Source organism: Peromyscus eremicus, chromosome 4 (genome assembly GCF_949786415.1).
Source record: "Peromyscus eremicus chromosome 4, PerEre_H2_v1, whole genome shotgun sequence".
NCBI classification, from domain to species: Eukaryota; Metazoa; Chordata; class Mammalia; order Rodentia; family Cricetidae; genus Peromyscus; species Peromyscus eremicus.
The window spans coordinates 140,698,232-140,724,309 of record NC_081419.1 but is presented as its reverse complement, the minus strand read 5'-3'; the positions used below and the strand labels follow the sequence as shown (position 1 = coordinate 140,724,309).

At 52.0% G+C, this 26,078-nt stretch overlaps 1 protein-coding gene across 1 annotated transcript in view; it reads left to right on the top strand.

Annotated features, from left to right (window-relative positions):
- Ptgis (prostaglandin I2 synthase) overlaps positions 1 to 26,078 on the top strand; it is a 43,061-nt gene that overhangs the window by 7,874 nt on the left and 9,109 nt on the right. The window contains exons 2-6 of the mRNA XM_059261940.1: positions 6,396 to 6,519; positions 8,723 to 8,901; positions 10,504 to 10,647; positions 13,034 to 13,185; positions 20,376 to 20,557. Of these exons, the coding sequence (XP_059117923.1) occupies positions 6,396 to 6,519; positions 8,723 to 8,901; positions 10,504 to 10,647; positions 13,034 to 13,185; positions 20,376 to 20,557 (781 nt within the window). The remainder of the gene's footprint in view (positions 1 to 6,395; positions 6,520 to 8,722; positions 8,902 to 10,503; positions 10,648 to 13,033; positions 13,186 to 20,375; positions 20,558 to 26,078) is intronic.

Sequence of the window (26,078 nt, the reverse complement as noted above, 5' to 3'; positions counted from 1 at the left end):
GGGTTACCTTAGAAGGAGTGACAGCCACCACAGACTCCCTTCCCTGGCTCACAAAGGCTGTGGCAGATCTGGCTCTGGGATCTGTGAGTGAGGACCCATCAGAGTCTAGAGGTCCCTACCTGGTGAGATCAACACTCCAGAAGAGGCCAAAGAGGCGTCTTAGTATCTGGATGTGGAACTCAGGAGGGGGGGAGTCAAGCCTCAAGTACTTCCCTCCCCCAACTTCTGGCCTGGCAGCGCCTCAAAAGAGTGAGAGTGTCAATTAGCCTTGGGAGACCACAGGCTCTGAAATAGAACCTCCTTAGTCCCAGCTGTCCACAGGCTGAGTCACTCTGGAATGTGGCCTGGGCTTGGGTTGGCTTGGGGTCCAGTGCAGGGGAGCTGCGGTCTGCCTGAGGGGCTGGGCGCCCAGGCTCCAGCTTCCTGCCTTTGTCTGTGCCTTCTTGGGTTTTTCTGTGGGAAGAAGGGCATGGCCAGAACAAACACCTGGTTCACTGCCCTGTCGCCACTGTAGGGTAAAGCCTGGAGGAAGAAGCCCCTCTGGCCCAGGGACAATCACAGGTGACTCTCTTTTCTCATCTGTAAAGTGGGGATACAAATGCTCACTAGAGGTGACCACATGGAAACCCAGCACTCTCATGGGGAACCTCCAGGCTAGGGCCTCAGTCTCTCCACGCTTCAGTTTTCTCCACTGTAGAATGGACCCTGTGGTCCTCATAGTGTAGGAGAGGAGCCACTGAGTATCAGGGGAGGAGCTAGTGTCGGGGAGGAACCACTGAGTTCTGGGCTCTGAACACCAGCTGCTGCTACCCAGCAAGGCAACACTGGCTGATGTTCTGGGTGGTAGCTCAAGTGGAGTCATGGCTCAGTAAAGGACACTCAGGAGGCTTCTGGGTCATTTTCCCAGGTGCTCCTGGCTGCCAGGTGTCGGGTGCTCTCCTAGACACCCCTTTTACCCTTGTCGGATGGACAATGTTCATAATGCAGCTCTTCCCATTTTATAGACCAGGAAACTGAGGCAGAGAACAGCTAAGTCATAAGCTGGCAGGAAGTACAGCTGGGATTTGAAGCCAGGAAGTATGGTGTCCAAGTCTGGGCGGTAACCACTGGCCTTCCGGCCTCCGTTGCACAACCCACTTCTCTGGGTATTGATCCCAGACTTGGGCCTGGGCTGGTAGGGTCAGATCAGGTGCGGCTACTGGCCTGTTCCCCTGCGTGACAGAAGAGCCTCCTAGCCCCGGGCTTCAAAGGGATTGGGAAGGAAGAAGGCCCCTGGCAGCTCCTGGGGCCCCTGGTGGTGGAGACATGCTTTGTTGGTCTCTTGAGCTCAGAGAGGCTGGGCTTGCCAATGACTCAGAAGCAGTCCGGTGCAGGAGGGCTGTGGGGCTGAAGGGCGAGGCACTTCCTGTGCCCCCCAACATCATCTCTGGGTCTGCTTCAGTCTTCTCCAGCCTTGGCCATCTTGTCCCATGCATCTGGCCCCCACTCTCTAGGGACAGCCCGATGGAGGTGCAGAAGGCAGAGGGAGAAGGGTTGGGGAAGCCTGTGCTCCCCTGAATTGCTGGATGTGAACCAAAGCCCCTCACTCTGGAAGTGGGGGAGCTGATGCCAGGCCTTCCCTCTTGGACAGTCATCAGCCTCTCCTGCCCTATGTAAAAAACAGTCAGGTCACCAAGAGACTCCTGCTTCAACCCCTGGGATCCTCAGTGTATTTGGCATAGAAGCCAGACTGTCTCCTTGACCTTCAGGCCCTCAAGGCCTTCAAGGTCATCTCTAACATCCTCACTTACATAACATCTGTACATTCTCTACTTGGGCCACACCACTCTTGAAAACCCCATCCAGCACGCTACCACCCCAAATGTTGTTTTTTTGTTTATTTTTTACACTCTTTGGGGTCTACCACCCAGCTCCCAAATAAATACACAGAAACTTATTCTTATTTATGAATAAGTTTTCTAACTTAAATTACCCTATTTCTCTTTAACTACATTTTGCCTCTGGGCTTTTACCTTCCTTTATTCTATGTGTCTTTTTTCCTTCTCACTCCCTGTATGGCAGTGTGGCTGTGTGACTGGCCCCTGGTGTCCTCTCCTCCTTTTCTTCCTCCTTACTCCTTCCTCTCTTCCCTAGATTTCTCCTCCTATTTATTCTCTCTGCATGCCAGCCCTGCCTATCCCTCTCCTGCCTTGCTATTGGCCATTCAGCTCTTTATTAGACCAATCAGGTGCTGTAGACAGGCACAGTAACACAGCTTCACAGAGTTAAACAAATGCAACATAAAAGAATGCAACACATCTTTGCATCATTAAACAAATGTTCCACAGCGTAAACAAATGTAACACATCTTAAAATAATATTCTACAACACTCAGGGCCTTTGCACCTGCTGTTCCCCCTGCCAGTAGGTTCTTCTCCCTCCTTCCAGAGTCTACTACCCTTCAAGCCCTTTCCTGGGGACATCCTCTATCATCTTCTTCCACCCAGTCTACTACTTGTCCTGGTCATTGTTGTATCCTTTTTATTTAATGAGACTTAATTCACATATCATAAAATTCACCGCTTAAAACTGTAACACAGGGATTTAGTATAGTTGTGAAGCTGGACAGCCGTCACTGCTAATTCCAGAACATTTTCTTCCTGAACAGAAACCCTGAACCTGTTGGCAGCCATTCTTCTCCTTGTTCCCCAGGCAACCTCTAATCTACACCTAGCCCGGTGGGTCTCCCGACTTTGGGTCTGGTTTCTTCTTAGCACCGTGCCTTTGTGGTTCACCAGTGCTCCATCCTCTTCAAGGCTGAATACTACTCTGCAGCATGGACATACCACATTTAGTTGTCTCATGCAGAGTTGTTTCTGCTCCGTGACTGTTATGAGCAGTGATGCTGTGAGCCATGGTGTGCCTGCTTATGTGTGAACATGTTTCTATTTCTTGGGGCTAAGTTGCTTCATAGTGTAGTATGCTTAACTGTTAAGGAACTGCCAGGCTGGTTTCTAAAGCAGCTGCGTCCCCATACATCCGTGTGTTCCAGTTTATTATTTATTTATTTATTTGTCTGTCTGTCTCTCTGTCCGTCCATCCATCCATCATTTTTATTTTATTTTATTTTTTGGTTTTTTGAGACAGGGTTTCTCTGTGTAGTCTTGGCTATCCTGGAACTCACTCTGTAGACCAGGCTGGCCTTGAACTCACAGAGATCCGCCTGGCTCTGCCTCCGGAGTGCTAGGATTAAAGGTGTGCGCCACCACTGCCCAGCATGTTTCAGTTTCTACACATCCTTGCAAACTCTTGTTTTCCGTTTAACTTAAAAGAAAATACTGCAGCCATTAGAGTGGGTACAAAATAGTTTCTTGTTGTGATTGTGTTTACCTGGTAACCAGGAAAATGCCCACTGATCATTTTGGCATCTTCTTTGGGGGAACATCCCATTCAAATCCTTGGTACATTTGAATAGTTGTTGGTTATTTTTTTTGAAATAGAGTCTTCATCAAGGCTGGTCTCAAACTCATGATTCTCCTGTCTCAGCCTCTAGAATGCTGGAATTCCAGGCTTGGGACCATGTCTAGCTCATTTTTAAATATATATATTTATCTGCAGTGTTGGGGATTGAACTACAGCTTTGTGAATGATAGGCATACACTGCACTACTGAGCCACGTGCCCAGCCTTTGTTTATTTGAGACGGTTTCATTCTGTAGACCAGGCTAGCTTTAAACTCACAGAGATCTGCCCGTCTCTGCCTCCCGGGTGCTGGGATTCCAGATGTGCACCACCACTGCCTGGGCTTCAGCTCATGCATCTTTTAACTAGGCCGTTTATTCTCTGTGGCTGAACTGTGTGTCTTTTGTTCACTCCCTGATGGGTTTGGGAGCCGTCTGCCCAGTTCTCTGCTCTGTCTCCAGTATCCAGGGCAGGGTCTGCCTTGTAGTCAATGTTTGGTGAGTGAGAGAATGAACTATAGTGAGAGGGTAGTTAAGACAATACACTCATGGGGTTTTGTTCACTGACTGAATCACTGTCATTCATTCATACACTGGTCACTCATTTACTCATTCACTCACCCATTTCTTCACGCTCTCATTCACTGGAACCTGAGGGAAAAGAATCTAAGTACACCGGGTTCTTTTGTCTGTTTACTTTATTCCTCTGAGATTAAATTCTGTCTACACGGCTTTGTTTTTATTCTTATACATTGCTCCTCTCTGTCCCTTCTCTTCCTGAGTTCTCTCTCTATGTGGCTTCAGTTCTGTGCTCACACTCAGCTTCTCCCTGTCCCTTCTCCTCCTGTCCTCTCCTAGCTCTGACTAAGCTCTTCTGCTATTGATCTCATCTTCGCCCTCAGTTCCTCCATCCATGCTCATTTCTTCCTTTCCTATTCTCCTGACCCAACCCAATCCCTGCCATCTGCAAAAACTCTGCCTTATGCTTTCTTCTCTGACCATGGGACTCTGATCTGAGCTAGGAATTCTGCCTCAATCCTCCTTTACCTGGTATGCAAAAAAACTTTTTTTTTTCCTGTCCTGAGTCAGTTGCTCGGGAAGGAGGGTCTGAGCTTCATGTGCACAAGAAACAAAGCTATACATCTACATATCCACTTGTCTCTTAGGCCTGGGAGACAGGCCTGTAGGGATGTTACCTAGTTAAGATCAGCAGTAGGTCTGAGAACTTATTCTGTTTGCTGTTATGGCCTAGGAGTATACGAGCACACAAGAAATTGATAGCAGGAAATAGCTGATACATTAAAAGCTGAGTAACATCGAGTATTCCTTGATAATGACTTCTCCTCCAGAAGGATCCCTTGCTCCTTCCAGGTATAGGGTTTACATATACAGCGGAATCTCTATTTCGTATTCCCGTGCCCTGCAGCACACTCACTCACTCACTCACTCATTAGTGCATGCACTCGGTCACTCATTCATTATTTAGCAGGTAGGTATCTGGGCTTTCTACATCCTGTGGTTCTGGACCTTCCAGGGGCTTGGGGACCTCCCAGGGGCCTCCTTAGCTCACAGTGCCTCCCATAGGAGGTGGCAGATGAGATGTGACTTCCCATGGAAGCCGAACACGAGGCACTGGGAGTCTGTGTGGTAGTTAGTATCTGTAGTGGTACTACTATTGTAGCATTTGAAGGCAGTAGCTGGTCCTGGGCTCACAGCGGTTGGGGTGGAGATAGGCAGAGCCCATGTGGAGGACAGAGACCCCTGTGTCCCTGTCTACTGTGTCTTTTTTTCTTTTTAAGCTAAAAGGAAGCTATCCACAGAGACTGACCCTTGTATTCCTTTCCTGACTTTAATCTCTTTGCCTGGAGAAGCCCCATCTCCCCATTAGGACTGGCTCATTAGGGAGAAAGCTTGTTTTAAAGACTGCTCCCTGGCGCCAGAGAGATGGCTCAGCTGTTAGGGTGCCTCCTGCTCTTACGGGGACCTAGTTAGGTTCGCAGCACCCATATTGGACATTGGACTGCTCACAACTGCCTGTAACTCCAGTTCCCGGGGATCTGATACGTTCTTCTGGCCTCTCCAGGCCTCGCACATGCACACACACACACACACACACACACACACACACCAAGGCGGGGTCAAACACAGTGTAGCTGCCGTGGGCTGTGGTAGGATCCTGCCTTTCTCGGGGGTCTGCAAGCACCTTACATTGTTCTTTCCCAGGGAACCCTGACTTTGGATAGCACAGACATAACCTTTGCGGGCAGGTGAGGTGGCCCACATCCTTGGCCTTCCCCCGGCCATGGGCCTGGCTCTTGCCATGGAGGACTCTCAGGTTTCGATCCATCGAGGGGAGGGATGAAGCCTGTGTCCTGCCAACCTGTCACCGACACTGCTCTCTTCCTGTGGGCAGGAGAAGAAATGTGACATGACCCAAGCCCAGACTGGCTCAGAGAACTCTGCCCTTCTGCTGGGTGCTGGAAGCTCCCTGCCACAGGGAATCGCCCACACAGTAGACCCTGCCTGGGCCCCAGCCTCCACCCTTACCTTTGTCCATTCTCTGCACAGAGGCTAATGGGTCTACAGAACTTCACCAGGCCGGTCATCCTCAGCACACACCCGCTCAGGAACCCCCCCCCTCAGACAGAGACAAAGCCACAGTCCTACTACCCACATGACCATAGGCTCTCACCCAGAACCTCTCTGGCTCTGGCTACAGCTACATATACGTGTCCTTACTCTGTTGGCCCACCCACACCTGCCCCCATACTGTTCTTTGAGTCCATAGCACCAACCCCAGGGCCTTTGCTCATGCTGTTCCTCCTGCTGGGAAGCTTTTCTCTTGGAAGAAAACCTCCAGCTGTCTGTCGAGTACCTCCTCTGACTTCCCCATGGCCGCGACTCTCTGTCCCTCTCTTGCTTTATCACGTGGTGCTAAGTGCTGTGGTTTCTACAGGCGACCCGGCGAGCCTCCCCTGGACCTGGGCAGCATCCCTTGGCTGGGCCATGCCTTGGAGTTTGGGAGAGATGCTGCCAGCTTCCTCACCAGGATGAAGGAGAAGCATGGCGACATATTTACTGTGAGTATCTCTAGGAGGGAAGGGGTGAGTGGCTGGTTCATCACTGGCGCCGCTGACTCCTGCACTGACCCATCCCTCTGTCACCCATCAGGGAGGCTGACTGTCTGTCTGTCTGTCCAACTGTACATACCATGTATCGTCATCAGCAGAGTGCTGTGCTCTAAGGCTTTCTAGAACCACCCTCACAGGCACACCTAGGGATGGGCTTCTGTCTAAGGTGCTTCTCAATGCAACCGGATTGGGAATTAAGATTAAATATTACACTTCCACCCATCTATTTATCCATCTTTCTGTATACCCACCCAATATGTCTGTCTGTTATCTCTCATCTACCTGTCTATCTGTCTGTCTGTCTATCTAGTCTATCTTTTTCAGATTAATTTTTATTTATGTATACATCTGTGTGTGTGTGTGTGTGTGTGTGTGTGTGTGTGTGTGTGTGTGTGTGTTGTGTTTATGACATCTGTTTGGGTGACTGCAAAGACCAGAGGAAAGTGTCGGATCTTCTGGAGCTGGAGTAACAGATGGTTGTGAGTCACCATGTGGGCTCTGGGATTTGAACTCAGGTCCTCTGTAAGAGCAGCCAGTGCTCTTAACTGCTCTCCAGCCTCTGTCTACCTATCAGAATTCACCCGCCATCCTTCCACTTGTTCACCAACACCCACCCAGCGTCCATCTCTAGATTCCATTTCCACTGACTTCTCTCCGTTCATCTCCCCACCTTTCTCTCCATCAACCACAGCCCGCCCAGTGCTCACCATCTATCTGTTCAGCACCTGACTCTGGTCTACTCTCTGCACATGTACTTTTGTATTTTATCCATCCATCCACCCACCTACCTGCCCACCTACTCACCCACTCATCCATCTGTCTACCTACTCACCATCCACCCATCTATGCATCCACCATCCACGCATCCCTATATCTACCTACCCACTATCCACCCATGCATGCATCCACCATCCATGCATCCCTATATCTACCTACCCACTATCCACCCATGCATGCATCCACCATCCATGCATCCCTATATCTACCTACCCACTATCCACCCATGCATGCATCCACCCACGTACCCACCCATTCATCTACCTACCCATCCACCCATCTATGCATCCATGCATCCACCCACCCACCCACCCATCTATGCATCCATACATCCACCCATCCACTCATCCACCCATCCATGCACCCACCCACCCACCTATGCATCCATACATCCACCCATTCACCTACTTGCTTATTCATCATCTGTCTGTCTTTTCAAACACCCCTCATCCTCAAATGCGTCCACCTCTTGGTCCTTCAGCATTCATCCTTCAGGCTTTTGTTTGATCTACTTAGCATCTTGTCACCCATGTCCCCAACATTCTAACATGCAGCCATCCACCTAACAGATTTGTCCATCTGTCCTGTTCCCCACTGTCCTGACCACTCTCCACCTAACACCCCCTTTCTTACATTCCTCTTGCATTCCTGTTTTTCATCTACCCATCTGTTTTTTCTTCAGTTCATTTCTCCTTCCTGTCTCTATCGGCCCAGCTCATCTACAGCCACCACCAGCGCTTACCCATCCACCTATCCACACTTGCATTCATCTGCTCACTAGCCACCCACCCACCCACCCACTCGTCTACAGTTAGTCTGCTGGCATTTACCCAGCAATGCTCATCCATCCGCTCACCCTTTCCCTTTCTGTGGTCCTAGGGGTTGAACTCAGGACCTCATGCATGCTAGGCAAATACCATACCATTTTTCATTTTCATACCACAGCCTCCTTCTCCCTCCTCATTTGGAAATAGGGTCTTACAGTTACCTGGGTTGGACTTGAACTCACCCAATCCAGTCAGGCCTTGAACTTGGGATCCTCCTGCCTCCGCCTCTTGAGTAGCTGCGATTATGGACCTGACTACAACCTCTGCTTTTAGAAGGCTTTGGCTGATCTTAGCTCTGCTGCTTTTCAGCATCGAGATCTTGGGCATGGTGTCCCTTCTCCCAGCCTAGATGGGTGAGTGGCAGTCCCCAGCTCACAGGATTGGTGGGACAAGCAAGAGTGCTGCTGCCCAGTGCCTGTCAGCCGGTGCCTGCCCACAGATGCCTGACTGTAGAGGGCTGCTGCCTGATGCCTGTCGGCCGGTGCCTGCCCACAGACGCCTGACTGCAGAGAGCTGCCATCATTCCCATCCACCGACTCCTCCAACAGGTGCTGGTGGGAGGCAGATACGTCACTGTCCTCCTGGACCCACACTCCTATGACACGGTGGTCTGGGAGCAGCGCACACGGCTAGACTTCCACCCCTACGCCGTCTTCCTCATGGAGAGGATTTTTGATCTGCAGCTTCCAAATTTCAACCCCAGTGAGGAGAAGGCCAGGATGAAGCCGTGAGTAGAGATGGGCCTGTGGGCAGGCCTGGGCTGGGCTGGGCTTCAACCCCACCTCTCCAGTGGGTTGTGCTTGGTCCCTGTCTTAGCTAGGGTTACTGTCGCTGTGATGAAGCATCATGACCGAAGCAGCTTGGGGAGGAAAGGGTTTATTTGGCTTACCCTTACACATCATAGTCTCCACGTCATAGTTCATCACTGAGGGAGGTCAGGACAGGAACTCAGACAAGGCAGGAGCCTGGAGACAGGAGCTGATGCAGAGGCCATGGAGGGGTGCTGCTTACTGGCTTGCTCCTCATGGCTTGCTCAGCCTGCTTTCTTATAGAACCCAGGACCACCAGCCCAGGGATGGTACCACCCACAATGGGCTGGGCTGTAGCTAGAGTTTTCCTGCCTGGCCCACGGTCAGGGCAAATCTCTCTCACCCGCCAAGTCCCACAGCCACTCAGACCCGATCAAGTAAACACAGAGACTTATATTAGTTACAAACTGTATGGCCGTGGCAGGCTTCTTGCTAACTGTTCTTATATCTTAAATTAATCCATTTCCATTAATCTATACCTTGCCACATGGCTCGAGGCTTACCGGGATCTTCCCATGCGGCTTGTCATGGTGGCGGCTGGCAGTGTCTCTCTCTCAGCCTTCCACTTCCCAGAATTCTTCTCCTTGTCCCGCCTATACTTCCTGCCTAGCCAATGGCCAATCAGTGATTTATTTACTGACCAATCAGCAACACACTTGACATACAGACCATCCCACAGCACTGGGCCCTCCTCCATCAATCACTAATTAAGAAAATGTCCTACAGGCTTGCCTACAGTCAGATCGTATGGAGGCATTTTCTCAGTTGAGGCCCCCTCCTCTCAAATAACTCTAGCTGGTGTCAAGTTGACATAAAACTAGCCGCACAGCCCTGAAGCCACCGTCCAGGAGAGACAGTTGAGAACAAAGGCAGCTGCAATCACCATCTGGCCCACACCTGCCGGTTCTTGTCACCACACTAGGTTCCACACGTGGCACCACCCCCAGACAGTCCAGTCACTGGCTGCCAGTTGTGGCTTAGATGGAACCTTACATGTAGAGACCTCTCACCCTTGCTGTGGGCAGCAGCTTCCCGGCTCTGCTCAGCACGAAGGAGGACCAATACCTCCCTCACTCCTGCCGCATGCTCCCCTAGACTGTGCCATTTGGGTCCGCACGAGGAGACCAGGTCGGTAGCCCAGGCTCTCTTTGTCTCGTGCCCATCCATGTGAAATTGTTGTAGTAGCAGCCTCTGCTGGATTTCACAGAGGAAGAGCTGGCTTCCTAGGCCCCCCCTTGTCCAGAAGCCTGTGGGAAGCCCGTGGGTCCCTTGTCCAAATTTGTGCACCAGGCAAGGACAGACTGCCCTGGCCAAGAGCTGGGAACGTGGAGTGGGGCCGACTAGGGTTTAGCCCTAGTTGTACCTCTCCCTGGCTGTGTGGCTTGGTCCTGACGCTGTGCATCATGCCCGAGTTCCTCCACTGTGAAACAGTGTCTCGGTGGTAACCGCCATTCCTTCGACACAGTCTTTTGTCTGAGTACATTAAGTGGCGAGTCACTAACTTCTGTCCCTGGCCTCAGCATGCTGATGCACAGAGACCTGCAGGCTCTCACGGAAGCCATGTTCACCAACCTCCGCACAGTCCTGCTGGGTGACTCCACAGAGGCAGCCAGTGGCTGGCACGAGACAGGCCTCCTCGACTTCGCCTACAGCTCCCTGCTCAGGTGAGCCCACAACCTTGTCACGACCAAGGGACCTGGGGGTACCCTGTAGGCGAGGACACCATGGGAGATGCTCACAGCAGAACGGAAGAGGGAGGTGGTTCAGGTGGGACCCCAAATTCACCTCACACCACCTGAGCGGTAAAGCAGACACTACTAGCTGCAGAAGGGTGCCCAGCATCCCCTGGAGCAGGAGTCGCCTAGTCGGGCTTCCCAGAGCCTCTGTGCTTGGGTTTAGACTCTGGCTGTGAGAGGCTAGCAGAGAGGATGCTTGGGGAACCCAGGGAGCTTGCCCTGAGGCCAGACCGCACGACTGTTGTCAAAACAGTGCAGCCAAGTTCAACTCCTTCAGCTGTGCTGGGTCCTCAATGGTCCCACGGGACATAACAGGGGACACAGCAGATGAGTTCCTTATGCCTGAGAAGGCGCAGATCCAAGGATAGGACATGGGGTAGTGGTGCTTGCAGCCTCAATGATGAGGTCTAACTGTGGGGCTGAGGGGTGCTTGCTGTGCCAAGACCCTGGTGAGGAGACAGATAGTGCAAAGGTCCTGAGGTAGGAAGAAGCTGGGCGAAGGGGCCAGCGCAAAGGGGAGGGGCCAGCGCAAAGGGGAGTGGCCAGTGCAAAGGGGAGTGGCTAGCGCAAAGGGGAGGGGCCAGCGCAAAGGGGAGGGGCCAGCGCTGAGAGGGCCACTGGCAGAGGGGAGAACAGGTGGAGACGTCTGCAGAAGCCAGTCTCACAGCCTGGAGGAAGGTTTGGGAATGGTGGCTCAGTCAGGTGGTGGCGGCGATCCTTTAGGGACTTACAAAGTCCCTATGCAATCTCATTTATAAGTTTTATGCTCCCATGTAGGGGACATAAGTAGGTGAGAACCAGGCAGAGGGACCCACTAAGATGTGTGGTCTCCTAGGTGGGTCGCAGTGGAATCCTGTAACTGAGAGAGGGCAAGAACACACGGTTAATAGGGCCTACTGAAGGCTTTTAACAGGTGGGGAGGGTTGAGGGACTATGTGTCTCAATGGTTGGTAGCACAATTAAAAAAAAAGAACACGACATTTTAATTATCCCCAGAAGTTCAGAGCAATGTGTGTGCGTTTTTGATAAAAGCAGCTGTTTGTTGACACATGTACATGTGTGCACACAGGGGACATCAAGTCTGGGTGGACAGGATGCGTAAACTCACTTTATGCTCCTTAAGGTGGTAATTTGCAGACTCCACTTGTTAGATGGGGAAACTGAGGCCTGGGGACTCACCTAGAGTCCCCGTCGGGGTCATAGGCAGCTGCTCTCAGCCACACCTTCAGTGGGGCACCCCTCCCTTCCCGGTTTCAGAGTCTGCACACACAGCAGGGCTATACTGGCCTTTGTTGCTGGGGCTCCCTGACTAAGACACTGAACCTTGTCTCTGCTGTTTATGGCACCGAGCGCCACCTAGTGGCGTTCTGGATCCACTTCCGCTTGTGAGGGAGCTGACTTACATTCTGGACTATGCCTTCCCCACATCTACCCAGAGTATAGTCAGGAAAGGGGAGGAAGAGAAACTTCTGGGCTGAGGCTGAGGTAGGGGAAGGTTGAGCTTGACCTCTGACCAGAAGTGGGCTTCTTGTTGGCCCTAAGGGCTTGTCTCCAGGGACACAGATATTAGGCTGGGCTGGAAGTAGGGTGCATACAGGGCATGTGATGGAGGCCTGGATGGTTCCTGTCAGACAGACCTGTGATAACCTGTCACCAGAGTCCTCAGGAGTGTGTTCTATTTATCTACCCGTCTTTCTACTCATCCTCCCACAAGCTACCCACATCTATCCATCCACTCACCCATTCACCTATCCATCTGTCTATTCACCTTCCTACTCACCATCCATACCCATGTATCCACTCACCCATCCACCCACTCATCCGTCTGTGTATCCACCCACTCACTCACTCACTCACTCACTCACTCACTCACTCCTCCATCAACCTATCTACCCCCGCCCCACTGACCCAACATTCATCACGGCCTACTGCTGTGCGCACTGTGTGGGTGAGGTGCAGGGTGGGGACTAGGCATGGTTCTCTGTCTCACCCTCTCATTTCGGTTTCCACCATCTTCCTGCTTGGAAAATCCTCTTCTGGGAGACCCATGACTGGGGGAGCTCAGGAAGGTGGGGTGGTGTTCTGTTTCATTCTGCTGCTGTGGTAAAACAGTCTGACTTGAAGCAACTTGGGGAAGAAAAAGGTTATTTCATCTTACTTTTCCAGGTCACAGCCCAACACTGAGGGAAGTCAGGGCAGGAACTACAGACAGACAGGAGCCTGAGGCAGGGCAGGAACTACAGACAGACAGGAGCCTGAGGCAGGGCAGGAACTACAGACAGACAGGAGCCTGACTTGTTGCTGTCACCCCAAGAGCTGGCTACCTGACCCTGTATGGAGTGGAGGCCTCACCACGCACCAATGAAAGCCAAGCCCAGGACCGTGTGCATTCAGCTGATGTCTTCCGCACCTTCCGCCAGCTGGATCTGCTGCTTCCCAAACTGGCTCGAGGCTCCTTGTCAGTGGGTAAGCACCATGAGGTCACATCTGAAATGGGTGGTGGGCCCTGTCTTAGTTTCTATTGCTGTGAAGAGACACCATGACCACAGCAACTCTTATGGAGGAAAAACATTGGGGTGCTTACATTTTCAGAGGTTTAGTCCATTATCATCATGGCGTGACATGGTGGCATGCAGGCAGACATGGTGCTGGAGAAGGAGCTGAGAGTCTTACATCTTACTCGCAGGAAGTGGTCTGTCTCCCTGGGTGTGGCTTGAGCATATATGAGACCTCTAACCCACCTCCAGTGACACACTTCCTCCAACAAGACCACATCTACTCCAACAAGGCCACACTTCCTAATAGTTTTCTTTCAAACCACCACAGGCCCCACGCACAGACTGGATGGTATTTCCCTTAAGAAGCAACAAGAGCCAGGAATAGTGGCGTATTCCTTTCGTCCCAGCACTCGGGAGGCAGAGGCAAGCAGTTCTCTGTCAGTTTGAGGTCAGCCTGGTCTACATAGCAAGCTCTAGGACAGGCGAGGCTATATAGTTAGACCCTGTCTCAAACAACCAAAATTTAAACTAACTAACTAATGTAAAAGAAGCAGTGAGAACCTTGCTGTGATAAGGTATCCAGGGAAAACACTTTAAAGACAGAAAGATGCATTTGGCTCCGGGTTTCAAAGGCTTCAATCCACAGCCACCTGGCTGCATCACTATTGGCCTGTGGTGTGGCTCAACATGATGGGCAGGAGCGCTCAGCAGAAGAGGCTGCTTGCTGCGTGGCAGCCAGGAAGTGGAGAGAGCTGGAAGAAGGGTCTGGGGGAAAAGGGACACCCTTCAAAGGCACATCCTGTGACCTGCTGCCTCCAGGTCCCCTCTTCCACTAGTCCTTTCTGGCTGTGAACTCCTCTGGGCATTAACCCACCCACGAGGCTAGTGTCTTCACAGTCCAGCTCTCTCTCCATAATGCCACCAGCTGGGGACCAAACCTTCAGTACATGAGCCTGTTGGGGACACATTTCACATCCAGACCGTGGTGGTCCATTTGGACTCGGAGCTCTGGAGGAGACCAAGCCAAGTGCACATGTGATGGGAGCCATGAGGCCAGGGACAGCCGTGTGTTCTGGCATCTCTGCTCCGCTGGCGGCTTGGAGATAGCCACTTCTCTCTGCCCCCTGCTCTGGTGGCACAGCACAGCAGAAAGGAGAGGAGAAGACAGACTCTGGGCTCCACCTCCCCATGTTTCCGTGGTCTCACTGTGTCAGATGGGAAGGATGGCACCATCGTTGAAGGTGGCAGTTAGGGTTGGCCGAGGCCGTAGCAGCACTGCTTGCTGAGGACTTCTGTTCTGAGCGTCAACCAGGCTGAGTGTGGTCACATCTGGGGTACATCTCAGTGTGTTTGTTTGTTGTTTTTTTGAGACAGGGTTTCTCTGCATAGCCCCGACTGTCCTGGAACTCACTCTGTAGACCAGACTGGCCTCGAACTCACAGAGGTCCGAGTGCCTCTGCCTCCTGAGTGCTGGGATTAAAGGCATGTACCACCACCTGGCACATCTTTGTATTTTTAATGTTTTCTTTCCGCTTCCTTTTGCTCTTTTGAAACAGGGTCTCTCTGTAGACAAGGCTGGTCTTAAATTTAGGATCTCCTATCTCAGCCTCCTAAGAGCCAGAATTACAGGTGTGCACAGCCATGGAGCAGTTCACACCCCTCCGCTGAAAATGAGGCATCTGCCATACCCTAGGGCCGCCACCCATCTTTCTGCTGCTTTGCCAGTCTGCTGGGTAGACGCTGGCGGCTTTCTGTTGTCACTTGCATATCGTCACAGAATTGTCAGAATGCCGTCATCAGTCTTTAAATTCTTGCCAGCCTGGAGGGCAGAAAAGGGCATCAACACCCTGCTCCTCTCCCCGCCTACCACTCTGAGGCATCATCTAGCTTCTCTGGCCTCTGCATGCCTTTTCTGTGAGCTGGCCACACAATCATCTTTATAGAGGTTGTTCATCATCTCACACAGTCCCTGGGGACTGATGTCACAGAAGCCCCTTTGCAGATAGAAAAACTGAGGCTCACACAGATGCACGCATTTGTCATTAGATGCAGCAAGTGGGTGGCAGAGTGGGCAACATGCACCCTTTGTCTGATTGCAAAATCCAGTGTGTTAAACACGTGTCCCATCCCAGCACCGCTTGCTTCTCCAGAAAACCTTGGCATTTTTTCCATTGTCCCTCCCTCCATGGGAGCCTAGTCCATAACCTTTCATGGACGAATCCATGAAAGGTTATGTTTCCCAGTGTGAGCAGCAGGTGGCAGTGTTGGACAGTTGCCCTCCGATGGAACCAAGGAGTTGACGGACCATGTGAGTGGAGTGTGCACAGAAGACCACCTGGGCAAAGCCCACCAAAATATCAAATGTAGATCTTTTTCTCCTGTGCTCTCTCCCAGAAAATGATCCTCCAGAAATACACACATATGGTAGCAGAGAAAGAGACTCATGGCCACATTGCCTGGGACAGCAGGAGCTAGAACTCACCTGGGCCAGAGTGGGGGCTGATTAAATACATGAGGCATCACGTGAGAGCAGCCCCCAAATCTGTGAAATAGAAGGGGATGAAATCCTTGATAGTTGCTGACCAAGGTGCAGGACGTTGGCCAGAACCTTCCACCTCAATCCAGATGTGGCAATGATGTGTTTGGATTCCTGCCTTCAAGGATTTAGATAAGGAAGAGAGAATGAATTTCTACAGCACAACGAGTGTGAACTCTAAGGTTGCTGTCTCCTCCTTTTGCTCCTCCTCCTTTAAAAATACACACACACACAAACACACACACACACACACACACACACACACACACACACACAATATATTTGGTCAGAATCTCTTGTAGGTCGGCCTCAACTCACCTGGTATCCAAGGATGACTTTGAACTTCCAATCCTCCTGCCTCCACTCCTGGGTGCTAGGATCACAGGTATGCGCCCACACTGGGTTTGCTTTCTCTCAGTGTTCCCTGTACGTATGTGGAGTTCTCCATCTTTTCAAGTATCTTTCAAATATAAATGTATCCATGTTGACAAAATCATACATGTTAAAGGAAAGTTGACCCTCCAGGGCCTCTAGTCTCAAGAGTCTTATGCAGTAACAAAGAAGGAGGTATGTGTTTTATTTGAATCTTTTTTTTTTTTAATGAAAAGGGGTTTTTAATAGCGGGGGGGGGGGTACTTGAGAGGTAATCTTGCTGTGTAGGCCAGTATAGCTGGGAACTCCCTGTGTCGCCAAAGCTGGCCTCAAACTGGTGATCCTCTTGCCTCTGCCTCCCGAGTGCAGATGTGTGCCACCACCCTCAAGAAGAGTCATTCACGGAAAGAATCATGGTGTGATCAAGATTCTAAAGGCCCTGAGGTAACACTCCCAGCTTGTCTCTGCCAGACCATCTCTGAGCTGTGGTGTCCAGGAAAGACACTTGAGCTTCAAGGCTGAGGCTTCTCTCTGTGGATAAGGAAGTGACTGAGTCCCAGAAATGGTTCAGGCCTCAGTCAGACCCACACAACACAGGCTTCTGCATCTCCCATCTCTGGGTCACCTCCTCTGTCCTTAGAACTGTTCTGGGCACAGGGATGGATGGGGCCAACCATCCTGAGGTGCTTTTTAGTTGTTATAAAAGTCCATAGCTGGAAAAGCCGGGCAGTGGTGGCGCACGCTTTTACTCCTAGCACTTGGGAGGCAGAGCTAGGCGGATCTCTGTGAGTTCGAGGCCAGCCTGGTCTACAGAGCGAGATCCAGGACAGCCAGGCTCCAAAACTACACGGAGAAACCCTTTCTCGAAAAACAACAACAACAACAAAAAACAACAAACAAACAAACAAAAAGTCCAGAGCTGGAAAAGTGACTCGTGGGTAAAGTGCTTGATGTCAGAGCATGAGGACCTGATTTGGAACCCCGTCACCTAAGTAAAGATTAAGTGTGGTGGCATCTGCCTGTAACCCCAGCACTGGGAGTGGGGTGGATGCACCAGGATCCTTTGGGGTTCGCTGGCTGGCCAATGTGGCTAGAAGGACAAGTTGTTGGTTTAGTAAGAGATCCTGTCTCAAAAAAAAAAAAAAAAAAAAGGTGGAAGGCAGTAGAGAAGTGGTTCTCAACCTGTGGGTCATGACCCCTTTAGGTCAAATGACCCTTTCACAGGGGTCATCAGAAAACACAGATTTTTATATTATGATTCGTAACAGTAGCAAAATGACAGTCATGAAGTAGCAATGAAAATAATTTGATGGTTGGGGGTCACCGCAACATGAGGAACTGTATTAAAGGGTCGAAGCGTTAGGAAGGTTGAGAACCATTGCTCTAGAGAAAGGCTCCCAACATCCATCTCTGGTCTCTACATGCATACATCCACACAGCATACACATCTGCACATGCGTATACACACACACACACACACACACACACACACACACACACACACGGCCACAGTGACTGCACAACAAGAGATTGATGTTGTGAGTTTGGGCCTCAGGGACAGCCAGACATTTCTGTGGCTGTGTTGAGCCCTTTGCCTCTTTTCTGACTATCTGGTCAGGTGGCTTTGAGGACATCCAGAGCATTGCTGGGGTGATGTCACCTCCTGTCCCTTGGTGATTTTTAAAAATCCCCCATGTTGATATCTCCCGGGGATTCACAGTCAGCCTGGCTGGAGTCTGGGCTCCCAGGACGTGAGGAGCTCTCCAGAACCCCATACAGTGGAAACAGGAAGTTTGTGCTTCAGAAGAGCCCACATGGGCTTGCTACTTTAAATCTGAAATGTTGCACCACCCAAAATGGTTCGGAGAAATTGAGCCCATTGTCTGGAAATGTTGCCAACCGACTCTAAAAACAGTGGGAGATGGTTCAGTCGGCAGAGTGTTGACCGCACAGGCATGAGGACCCCAGTTCCAGTCCCAGGGCCCAGAGTTCCAGTCCCAAGGCCCACGTAAAGTGGGATGTGACAGCACGCCCACAGTCCCAGCACTGGGGTTTACTGCTTTTGAAGTCGGTTGGCGGCTTTTCAGTGGGATCCCCTGGGTCTCTCTGGCCAGCCAGTATGCCAGATCCCCAAGCTCCAGGTTCAGTGACAGATACAGTGTCTCTGAAAGAAGCTGGAGAGTGACTGATACTCAGCTTTAACTTCCTTATATACATGCAGGCATGCCCCCCTCAACACATACACACTTGTAAGCCTGTGCATGCATGCCTCCTCAACACATGCACTCTTGTAAGCCTGTGCATGCATGCTCCCCTCAACACATGCACACTCATAAGCCTGTGCATGCATGCCCCCTCAATACGTGCACACTCATAAGCCTGTGCATGCATGCCCCCTCAACATGTGCACATTCATAAGCCAGTGCATGCATGCCCCCTCAACACGTGCACACTCATAAGCCTGTGCATGCATGCCCCCTCAACACATGCACACTCATAAGCCTGTGCATGCATGCATGCCCCCTCAACACGTGCACACTCATAAGCCTGTGCAAAAATGCATGCCCCCTCAACACGTGCACACTCATAAGCCTGTGCATGCATGCCCCCTCAACATGTGCACACTCATAAGCCTATTCATGCATGCCTCCTCAACACATGCACTCTTGTAAGCTTGTGCATGCATGCCCCCTCAATACGTGCACATTCATAAGCCTGTGCATGCATGCCCCCCTCAACATGTGCACACTCATAAGCCTGTGCATGCATGCCCCCCTCAACACGTGCACACTCATAAGCCTGTGCATGCATGCCCCCCTCAACACCTGCACACTCATAAGCCTGTGCATGCATGCATGCCCCCCTCAACACATGCACACTCATAAGCCTGTGCATGCATGCATGCCCCCTCAACACGTGCACACTCATAAACCTGTGCATGCATGCCCCCCTCAACACATGCACACTCATAAGCCTGTGCATGCATGCATGCCCCCTCAACATGTGCACACTCATAAGCCTGTGCATGCATGCCCCCTCAACACGTGCACACACAAGCTCCTGGGACTGAGGCTGCCAGGCCTCAGTCTGTTGGGCAGGTCACCTGACATACAGTGAGAGAGCTTCCAGCAACCCCAGGTGGTGCCCAGTTTCCCCAGGGGTAGCTTTGGAGACCAGTGAACCTCATATTTGTGTGTATGCTATGAGATGGGTTATAAAGATGAGATTAGTTCCTAGGAAAGCATTGCCAGACGATGCCACCCTGGTACAGATGGACAACCACTGTGGTGTCACCGGGGGATGTGACAGGTGGGACAGCTCACGGTATTGCATTCACGTCAACAACCCAGCCTTGCCTTGTAGCTCACAGACCACATGCCAGCAGTGTTGTTCCGTGTAGACCCTCAGTGCCTGACTTTGTTTCAAGCACACTGCCCTGTGGGTCACCTCTGTAGGCAGAGGTCCTCTCCTATACCTGCTTCATGTCCAGGCTGGTGTCCTTGAGGCAAAGCTGAGCTTCAGATATTCTGAGGTGCTTTTATGGCCTTCTCCGGCTTCAATGCCAATGTTGCGAATGGAGAAGGAGGCTAGGGTGCAGCTCAGTATGTGCAAAGGCCTGAGTTCCATCCCCAGCACCAGGAACTATGGACAGACACATGTGAGTTTCTACAAGAGCACCTGGATCACTGGCTTCTTTAGAAAGCACCGACTCTGCCTGGGTGGATTCACTTGCTCTGCCAGGCTGGGGGGTGTATTGCAGCAGCCTAGAGGTCTCCTCATTATTCAGGTCTACATGGCCTCCTCAGGGTCTCTTCCTTCGCTAACCTTACCTGTCTGCTCTAGAGGAAGTTGAGTGGAGACCCCAGACCTGTGTTCCCACCAATGGCCAGTGCGGCTCTTTCTGGTATACTGAGCCCTTGGTCTTGTGTGCATGGTCTGGCCTTGCTCTGGGCTAGGTCCTGAGGAGGGAGGCTGTTGCCTGGAGTGTGGTCCTCCTTCCCAGCTCCATAGAGCCCACACATTTACCAAATCTTGATTTGGTTTTTGCTATGGAGAGTTCTCTCTTGCAAGGACAGGGCCTTATGTCTTTCCGCTAAGTGACATGGGTCCCAGGCAAGGTGACTCTCACAGAGCTTTACCCCAAGCTTTCCCACCAGTGACACCCAGAACACTTGTGCAAAGCTGAGGCTGGGTGGCCCTGGCCCTGGCGATACTCTAAAACCTTTGTCCTCTGTGCTCTGTCCCTGCAGGGGATAAAGACCACGCATGCAGTGTCAAAGGCCGCCTGTGGAAGCTGCTGTCCCCAGCCCAACTGGCCACCAGGGCTGACCGGAGCAGCTGGCTGGAGAGTTACATGAGGCACCTGGAGAAGATGGGGGTGTCGGAGGAGACGCAGGCGCGGGCGCTGGTGCTGCAGCTCTGGGCCACACAGGTGTGCATGGGTGTGCAGGTGTGGAATTCACGTGCGTGTGCTGGTGTGAGCAGATGAGGGTGTGAGCACACAGCCTGCTGGCTACTCCTCGCTCTTTGTCCCGTCCAGCAGCTTGGTAACCCGGCAGTCTGTATGACAGGCATTGCTTATTTAACATATGGGGAAATGGCAGACTGATAGAAAAGGGGGTCTCATGGAGACCAGGCTGGCCTCCATCTTGCTATGTAGCCAGGGATGACCTTGAACACGTGATCCTCCTTCCTCCACCTCCTGAATGCTGGGATTATAGGTCTGTGCCACCATGCCTGGTTTATAATGTGCTGGGGTAGATGAGGCCTTGTGCATGCTGGAAAGTTCACACGCAGTTTAATGAACTCCTGGACTTGGGTCTCCAGCCCCTCACACCTTAGATCTTTCCCCCTCTCCCGCTGTGATTTTGTCCCATTTGTGGCTGAGTTGCAGAGAACCCAGCTCTTTCCCTCTGCTTACGTCAGAACTTCCTCCCATGTAACCACAGCCTGATGCCAAACTAGGAGGCTTAGCCCAGCCCCATGATCGTGGTCTAACCGTGTCTCACGGTCATCCCAGCAATGCCTCTGTCTTCGTTACTTTCCCGTTGCTGTGATGAGACACTCCAGCAAAAGCCAGTTCAGGAAGGGAGGATGTGTTTTAATCACAGTTCCAGGTCACAGTCCATCACTGTGGGAAAGTCACAGCAGCAGGAGCTTGACATCTAGTCACTTGTGGTCAAAAAGCACAGAACAGAGAACATCGTCTATGCTCAGCTCCTCTGCCCCCTGACAGGGGGCAGGACCTAGCCCAGAGTGCAGCCACCCAGGGAGTGGTTCCTGCCTTGGTTAAGGCAGGATGACCTCACAGGCATGCCAGAGGCCTTCTCCCCAGTGATTCTACATCTCAGGCTGACGACCGAGAAGAGCTATTGCAGTCACTTAACGCTCATCCCGGCCGGGCCTGCGTCGGCATCCTACGTGGCACCAAGCCCTTCTGCCTCTTTAGTTTCCATTCTTCTGGTGTTCTCTGCTCCTCACTGTTTTCCGCGACCTTGGCGTTTTTATTTGTTTTTGTTTTTGAAGTGTGCAGACCGGTGATTCTGAGAACCACTGCCAAGCCCTGGGTGTGCTTTCAGCAGGTCCTTCTGGGAATGCTTGCATTTCAGCCGGGCTGGCTAGGGAGCTGAGATCCGGAGACTGCTCAACGGCCAGGGAGGAGAATGTGTGGTAGGAAGCAGGGCTGCAGGTGGAGCTGTCGGGGTGTCACAGCTGGAGGCTCAGGGAGGCCCCTCCAGTAGAGATGTTTGAGCTGTGTCTAGATGTCAAGAAAGCTAGCCTCAGAGATCTGGGAATCTGGAAATATTTCAGGCAGGGGAGACAGCAAGTGCAGTGTTGAAGCCTGCCAGGGCAACAGCAAGGACTTGAATGTGGCGGAAGTCAGGTGAGTAAGCACACCGCAGGTGAGGAGTAAGCACACCGCAAGAAGAGCAATGGTGTGAGTCTCCTCCAGTGTGAATCTCCTTGGGCGTGAGTCTCCTCGGGAGAGGGGGGCCAAGCGAGAGTTCCAGGATTTTCCTTTTTAAAAGAAGCTATTCATTTATTTATTTAAGTGTGTGTGTGTGTGTGTGTGTGTGTGTGTGTGTGTGTGTGTACCTAGGAGGCCAGTAGAGGGCAGCAGATCCCATGAAACTGGAGTTATAGATGGTTATGAGCTACCACATGGGTGCTGGGAATTGAACCCAGGTCCTCTGAAGGAACAGTGAATGCTCTTAACCTCTGAGCCATCCCCCCCAGCCTTGATTTCTGGGATCTTAAGGTTCCCCTTACGGACAGGACAGGTCACCAGTGAGGAGGCTGTGCTGGCCACTGAGATATTGGAGAATCAGGTAGATAAAGGGAACTAAGATGGCAATCGGTGATGTTAGGCATGGAGCAAATGTTGTCACGGGAGGAAGGAGCACTCGCTTGGATGCTGTGGGTCTGAGGCCTGGTCACTGCTCTCACCCCGCCCAGCCCCTTGCCTTCTCTAGGCCCCACTTGGCAGTGACTGTCGGACAGGCTGATCTCCCTGGGTGATTCCTCTCCATCGACTGGCGACTTATTTTTAGTTGTCCTCAGAGCTATTAACTGTCCTGCAGGCAAAGGCTGGCAGCGGCAGGCCAGGGCTTAATCAGCAGTTGGCCCTATGCATGCCTGATAACATATTTATGGGCCAAAAGGACAGGGTGCTCCAGAGTGTCCTCAGAGCCCCCTGTGGAAGTGACCTCTGTCCACAGAGTAGGGAGTTGGCCAGGCACTTGAGAGCCAGATCCCAGGGAATGGCCTCCAGCAAGGCTTGGAGTGGGGACAGGTCCTCCCAGCAGAGGGGCCTGGAGGATTCTGAGTCATGACATCCGGGCAGGAGAGTGTATGGCCTGCCTGGATATGAGGTGGCTTTCATTTTCTAGCAAGTCAGTCACCACACCCTGCAGTGCCTCAGTTTACCCACCCATACAATAGCTATGCAGCTCCTTCCTCAGGGTATGGTGGGACAGTGAAAGGAGCTTTTGACCTGCACCCAGCAGGTAGCAAAGGCTTCCAAGGTGTTTCAACAGAGATCTGTAGAACCAGGCCGGTAGCATACACCTGCCATCCCGGCACTTGGGAGGTGGAGGCAGGAGGTCCACAAGTTCAAGGTCACACTCTTCTACGGTGAGTTTGAGGCTAGCCTGGGATACATGAGACCTTGTTTCCAAAAACCAACCAAATGAAACATCAGCAACAGAAATGTATTCAGCCTCCATGTGTATGTGTACGTGGCTTCATTCTAGAAACTGGGTATAGAGTAGTGAGCAGGGCAGATGAAAGTTCTCATCTACAGAGCAAGCTTCCAGCAGGGAAGAGCACAGTTAATGGATGGGTGAGTCTGTGAGGTCACGAGAGAGAATAGTAGAGAGGCACCAATGGACAGGTGACATCTGAGCAGAGACTTGGCGTGAAGGGTGAGCCACCATGGGGGTCTCTGGAATGCGAGTTCCAGGCAGAGAGAATAGGTGCAAAGGCCATGAAGTCGGCGTGAGGGTGATGTATGGAGAGGTAGCGATCTGAGAGCCCCTCAGGCCCCTCAGACCCCTCAGACCCCTCAGACCCCTCAGACCCTTCAGACCCCTCAGACCCCTCAGGCCCCTCAGACCCCTCAGACCCCTCAGAGCCCTCAGGCCCCTCAGGCCCCTCCAATGAGGGAGCTTCGTTCCAAGCAGCAGATGTGGCCTGTTGTGCTTTAGAGGAGAAATGGAGGCCAGGAAACCACAGTCTCTGGGTCAGAGAATGTGGGGTGGAGAGGGCAGGGGAGAGGTGGCAGGTCCTGGAGTCCCCCATGGTGGGTGCAAGGCTGGGAACCAGTATCAGCAAGTATCCAGTCAGCTTTGGTGTGAGCCCAGGACGGGGACAGGGCTGTTAAGAGCTGGGGAAGACGGTGGAGGGGGAATCAAGGCAGAAGCTCGGGGTTTGGTCACATGAGATGCAGATGGTCTAGAGCTCAGGGTAAGGATGTAGGCCAGAGAAAGCCTGTGGGAACCAACGGTGGACAGACGGCAGTTAATGCCATTGCACTGGGTATGGGGGAAGAAGAAGCAGGGAGCCAGCCAAGGAGGCACGCGGGGCAGTGCCGAGGAGGTGGGACACCCATAGGAACAGTGTTTGGGAGGCATGCGGGCCAGGGCCGAGGAGGTGGGGACACCCGTGCAAACAGTGTTTGGGAGGCATGTGGGCAGTGCCGAGGAGGTGGGACACCCATAGGAACAGTGTTTGGGAGGCATGCGGGCAGTGCCGAGGGGTGGGGACACCCGTGCAAACAGTGTTTGGGAGGCAGGCTGAGGAGCCGGAAGAAGCTGCCGAAGTCACGGAGCTGTGGCTGTGGCGGCTATTGCAGATTGGAGACCGCGAGTCACAAGTAGTAACTCCGAGTGATATTGAGCTGTCCTGTGTGCCAACCGTCCCATTGAGCGCTCTACAAACATCGTCTGGATCCTCTCCAAGCTGCCTGAAACTGGGGCCCGAGGGCCAGGAGGAGACTGATGGGGGAGGTAGCACACACCCCAGCATCCCAAGACCTGGGAGGAGGCAGGTCCTGAAGACCGAGATCGAAGGTCCAGGCTGGGGTGTGTTGGGGATGGAGGAAGGTGTCTGGAGCTGGGACAGGCTGGCTCCAGTGCCGGGCAACCACTGCCCTGGGGACTCTGGTGATAGCGAGCTGACTAGCTTCTCCACCTCAGGCCAGCCACCTTTCCACATCCTCTTCCTGCTCCACTACTGCCTCTGCCTTCAGCCTGACCGTGAGACAAGGTTAGACCAGAAAAATTAGACCATAAGCTAGCTGAGGCTAGCCACCATGGGGGAAATCCAGGGTGCACATATGTGCGTACACACACACCGTGCAGTTGGCAGAAGGATGCTAAGGCCATTCACTTGTCTAAATCCAGCTTTCTATTTGATTTCATATCATAACATGGACATTCCTCACGACATGGCAGACCACCATGAAAACCATGCAGGACACTCCTGCAGTGCACCCGTTAAAAGCGGAACGTCCAGTAGGAAATCCAATCGGGCCCAGGTGTGGTGGCACACACTTTTAATGCCAACACTCTTAAGGGTAAAGGCAGGTGCATTTATAGGTTTGAGACTAGCCTTGATATTAGAACTAGAGTATCGAGTTCTAAGTTAGCCAGGGCTACATAGAGCCCTGCTTTGAAAAACAAAACAAAACAAAACAAAAAAACAGAAAGAAAGAAAAGAGAAGGCCATGGATTTAAAAGAGAGCAAGGAGTGTATGAAAAGAAAGGTTTTGAGGGAGGAAAGAGAAGGGGAGAAATGATGTCATTATAGTATAAGCTCAAAAAATAAAAGAAAATTAAAAAACAACAAAAGAAATTCAAACAGGTTGAATGGATATGTGCATACAAAGAACATCTGTCTGGGGCTGGGGACATGGCAGGGCTTGCCATGTAAACACGAAGACCCGAGAACATTCCCAGAACCCATGTTACAAAGAAAACTAAGCCAAGCGTGAAGGCACACGTCTGCGATCGCAGCACTGGGGGACGAGACGGCCAGACCCCCTAAGCTCCCTAGCTAGCCTACCTGTCAAGTTCAAACAAGATGGGTGTCACCTGAGGAATGACAGCAGAGGTTGCCCTCTGACCTCCACGTGTGAACACACCTGCATCTGCACCCCCACCCAAACAGAAAGTCAGTCTGCTCCTCAACCTCCCGGCCCCCAGCCTCTGTCCCACAGGGGACCTCAGGGAGGGGCCCTGTGTCTCCTAGTCTTGTTCCCTCACAGACCCCTCTTCAGACACACACAGCAGCTCCGACGAGCCCTGCCTCATACCTAACAGCCTTCTGCTCGCTCCTGTGTGTCTTTCAGACCCAAAGGAACCAGGATTTTTTTTGTTTTTGTTTTTGTTTTTCCGAGACAGGGTTTCTCTGTGTAGCTTTGGAGCCTGTCCTGGAACTCGCTCTGTAGCCCA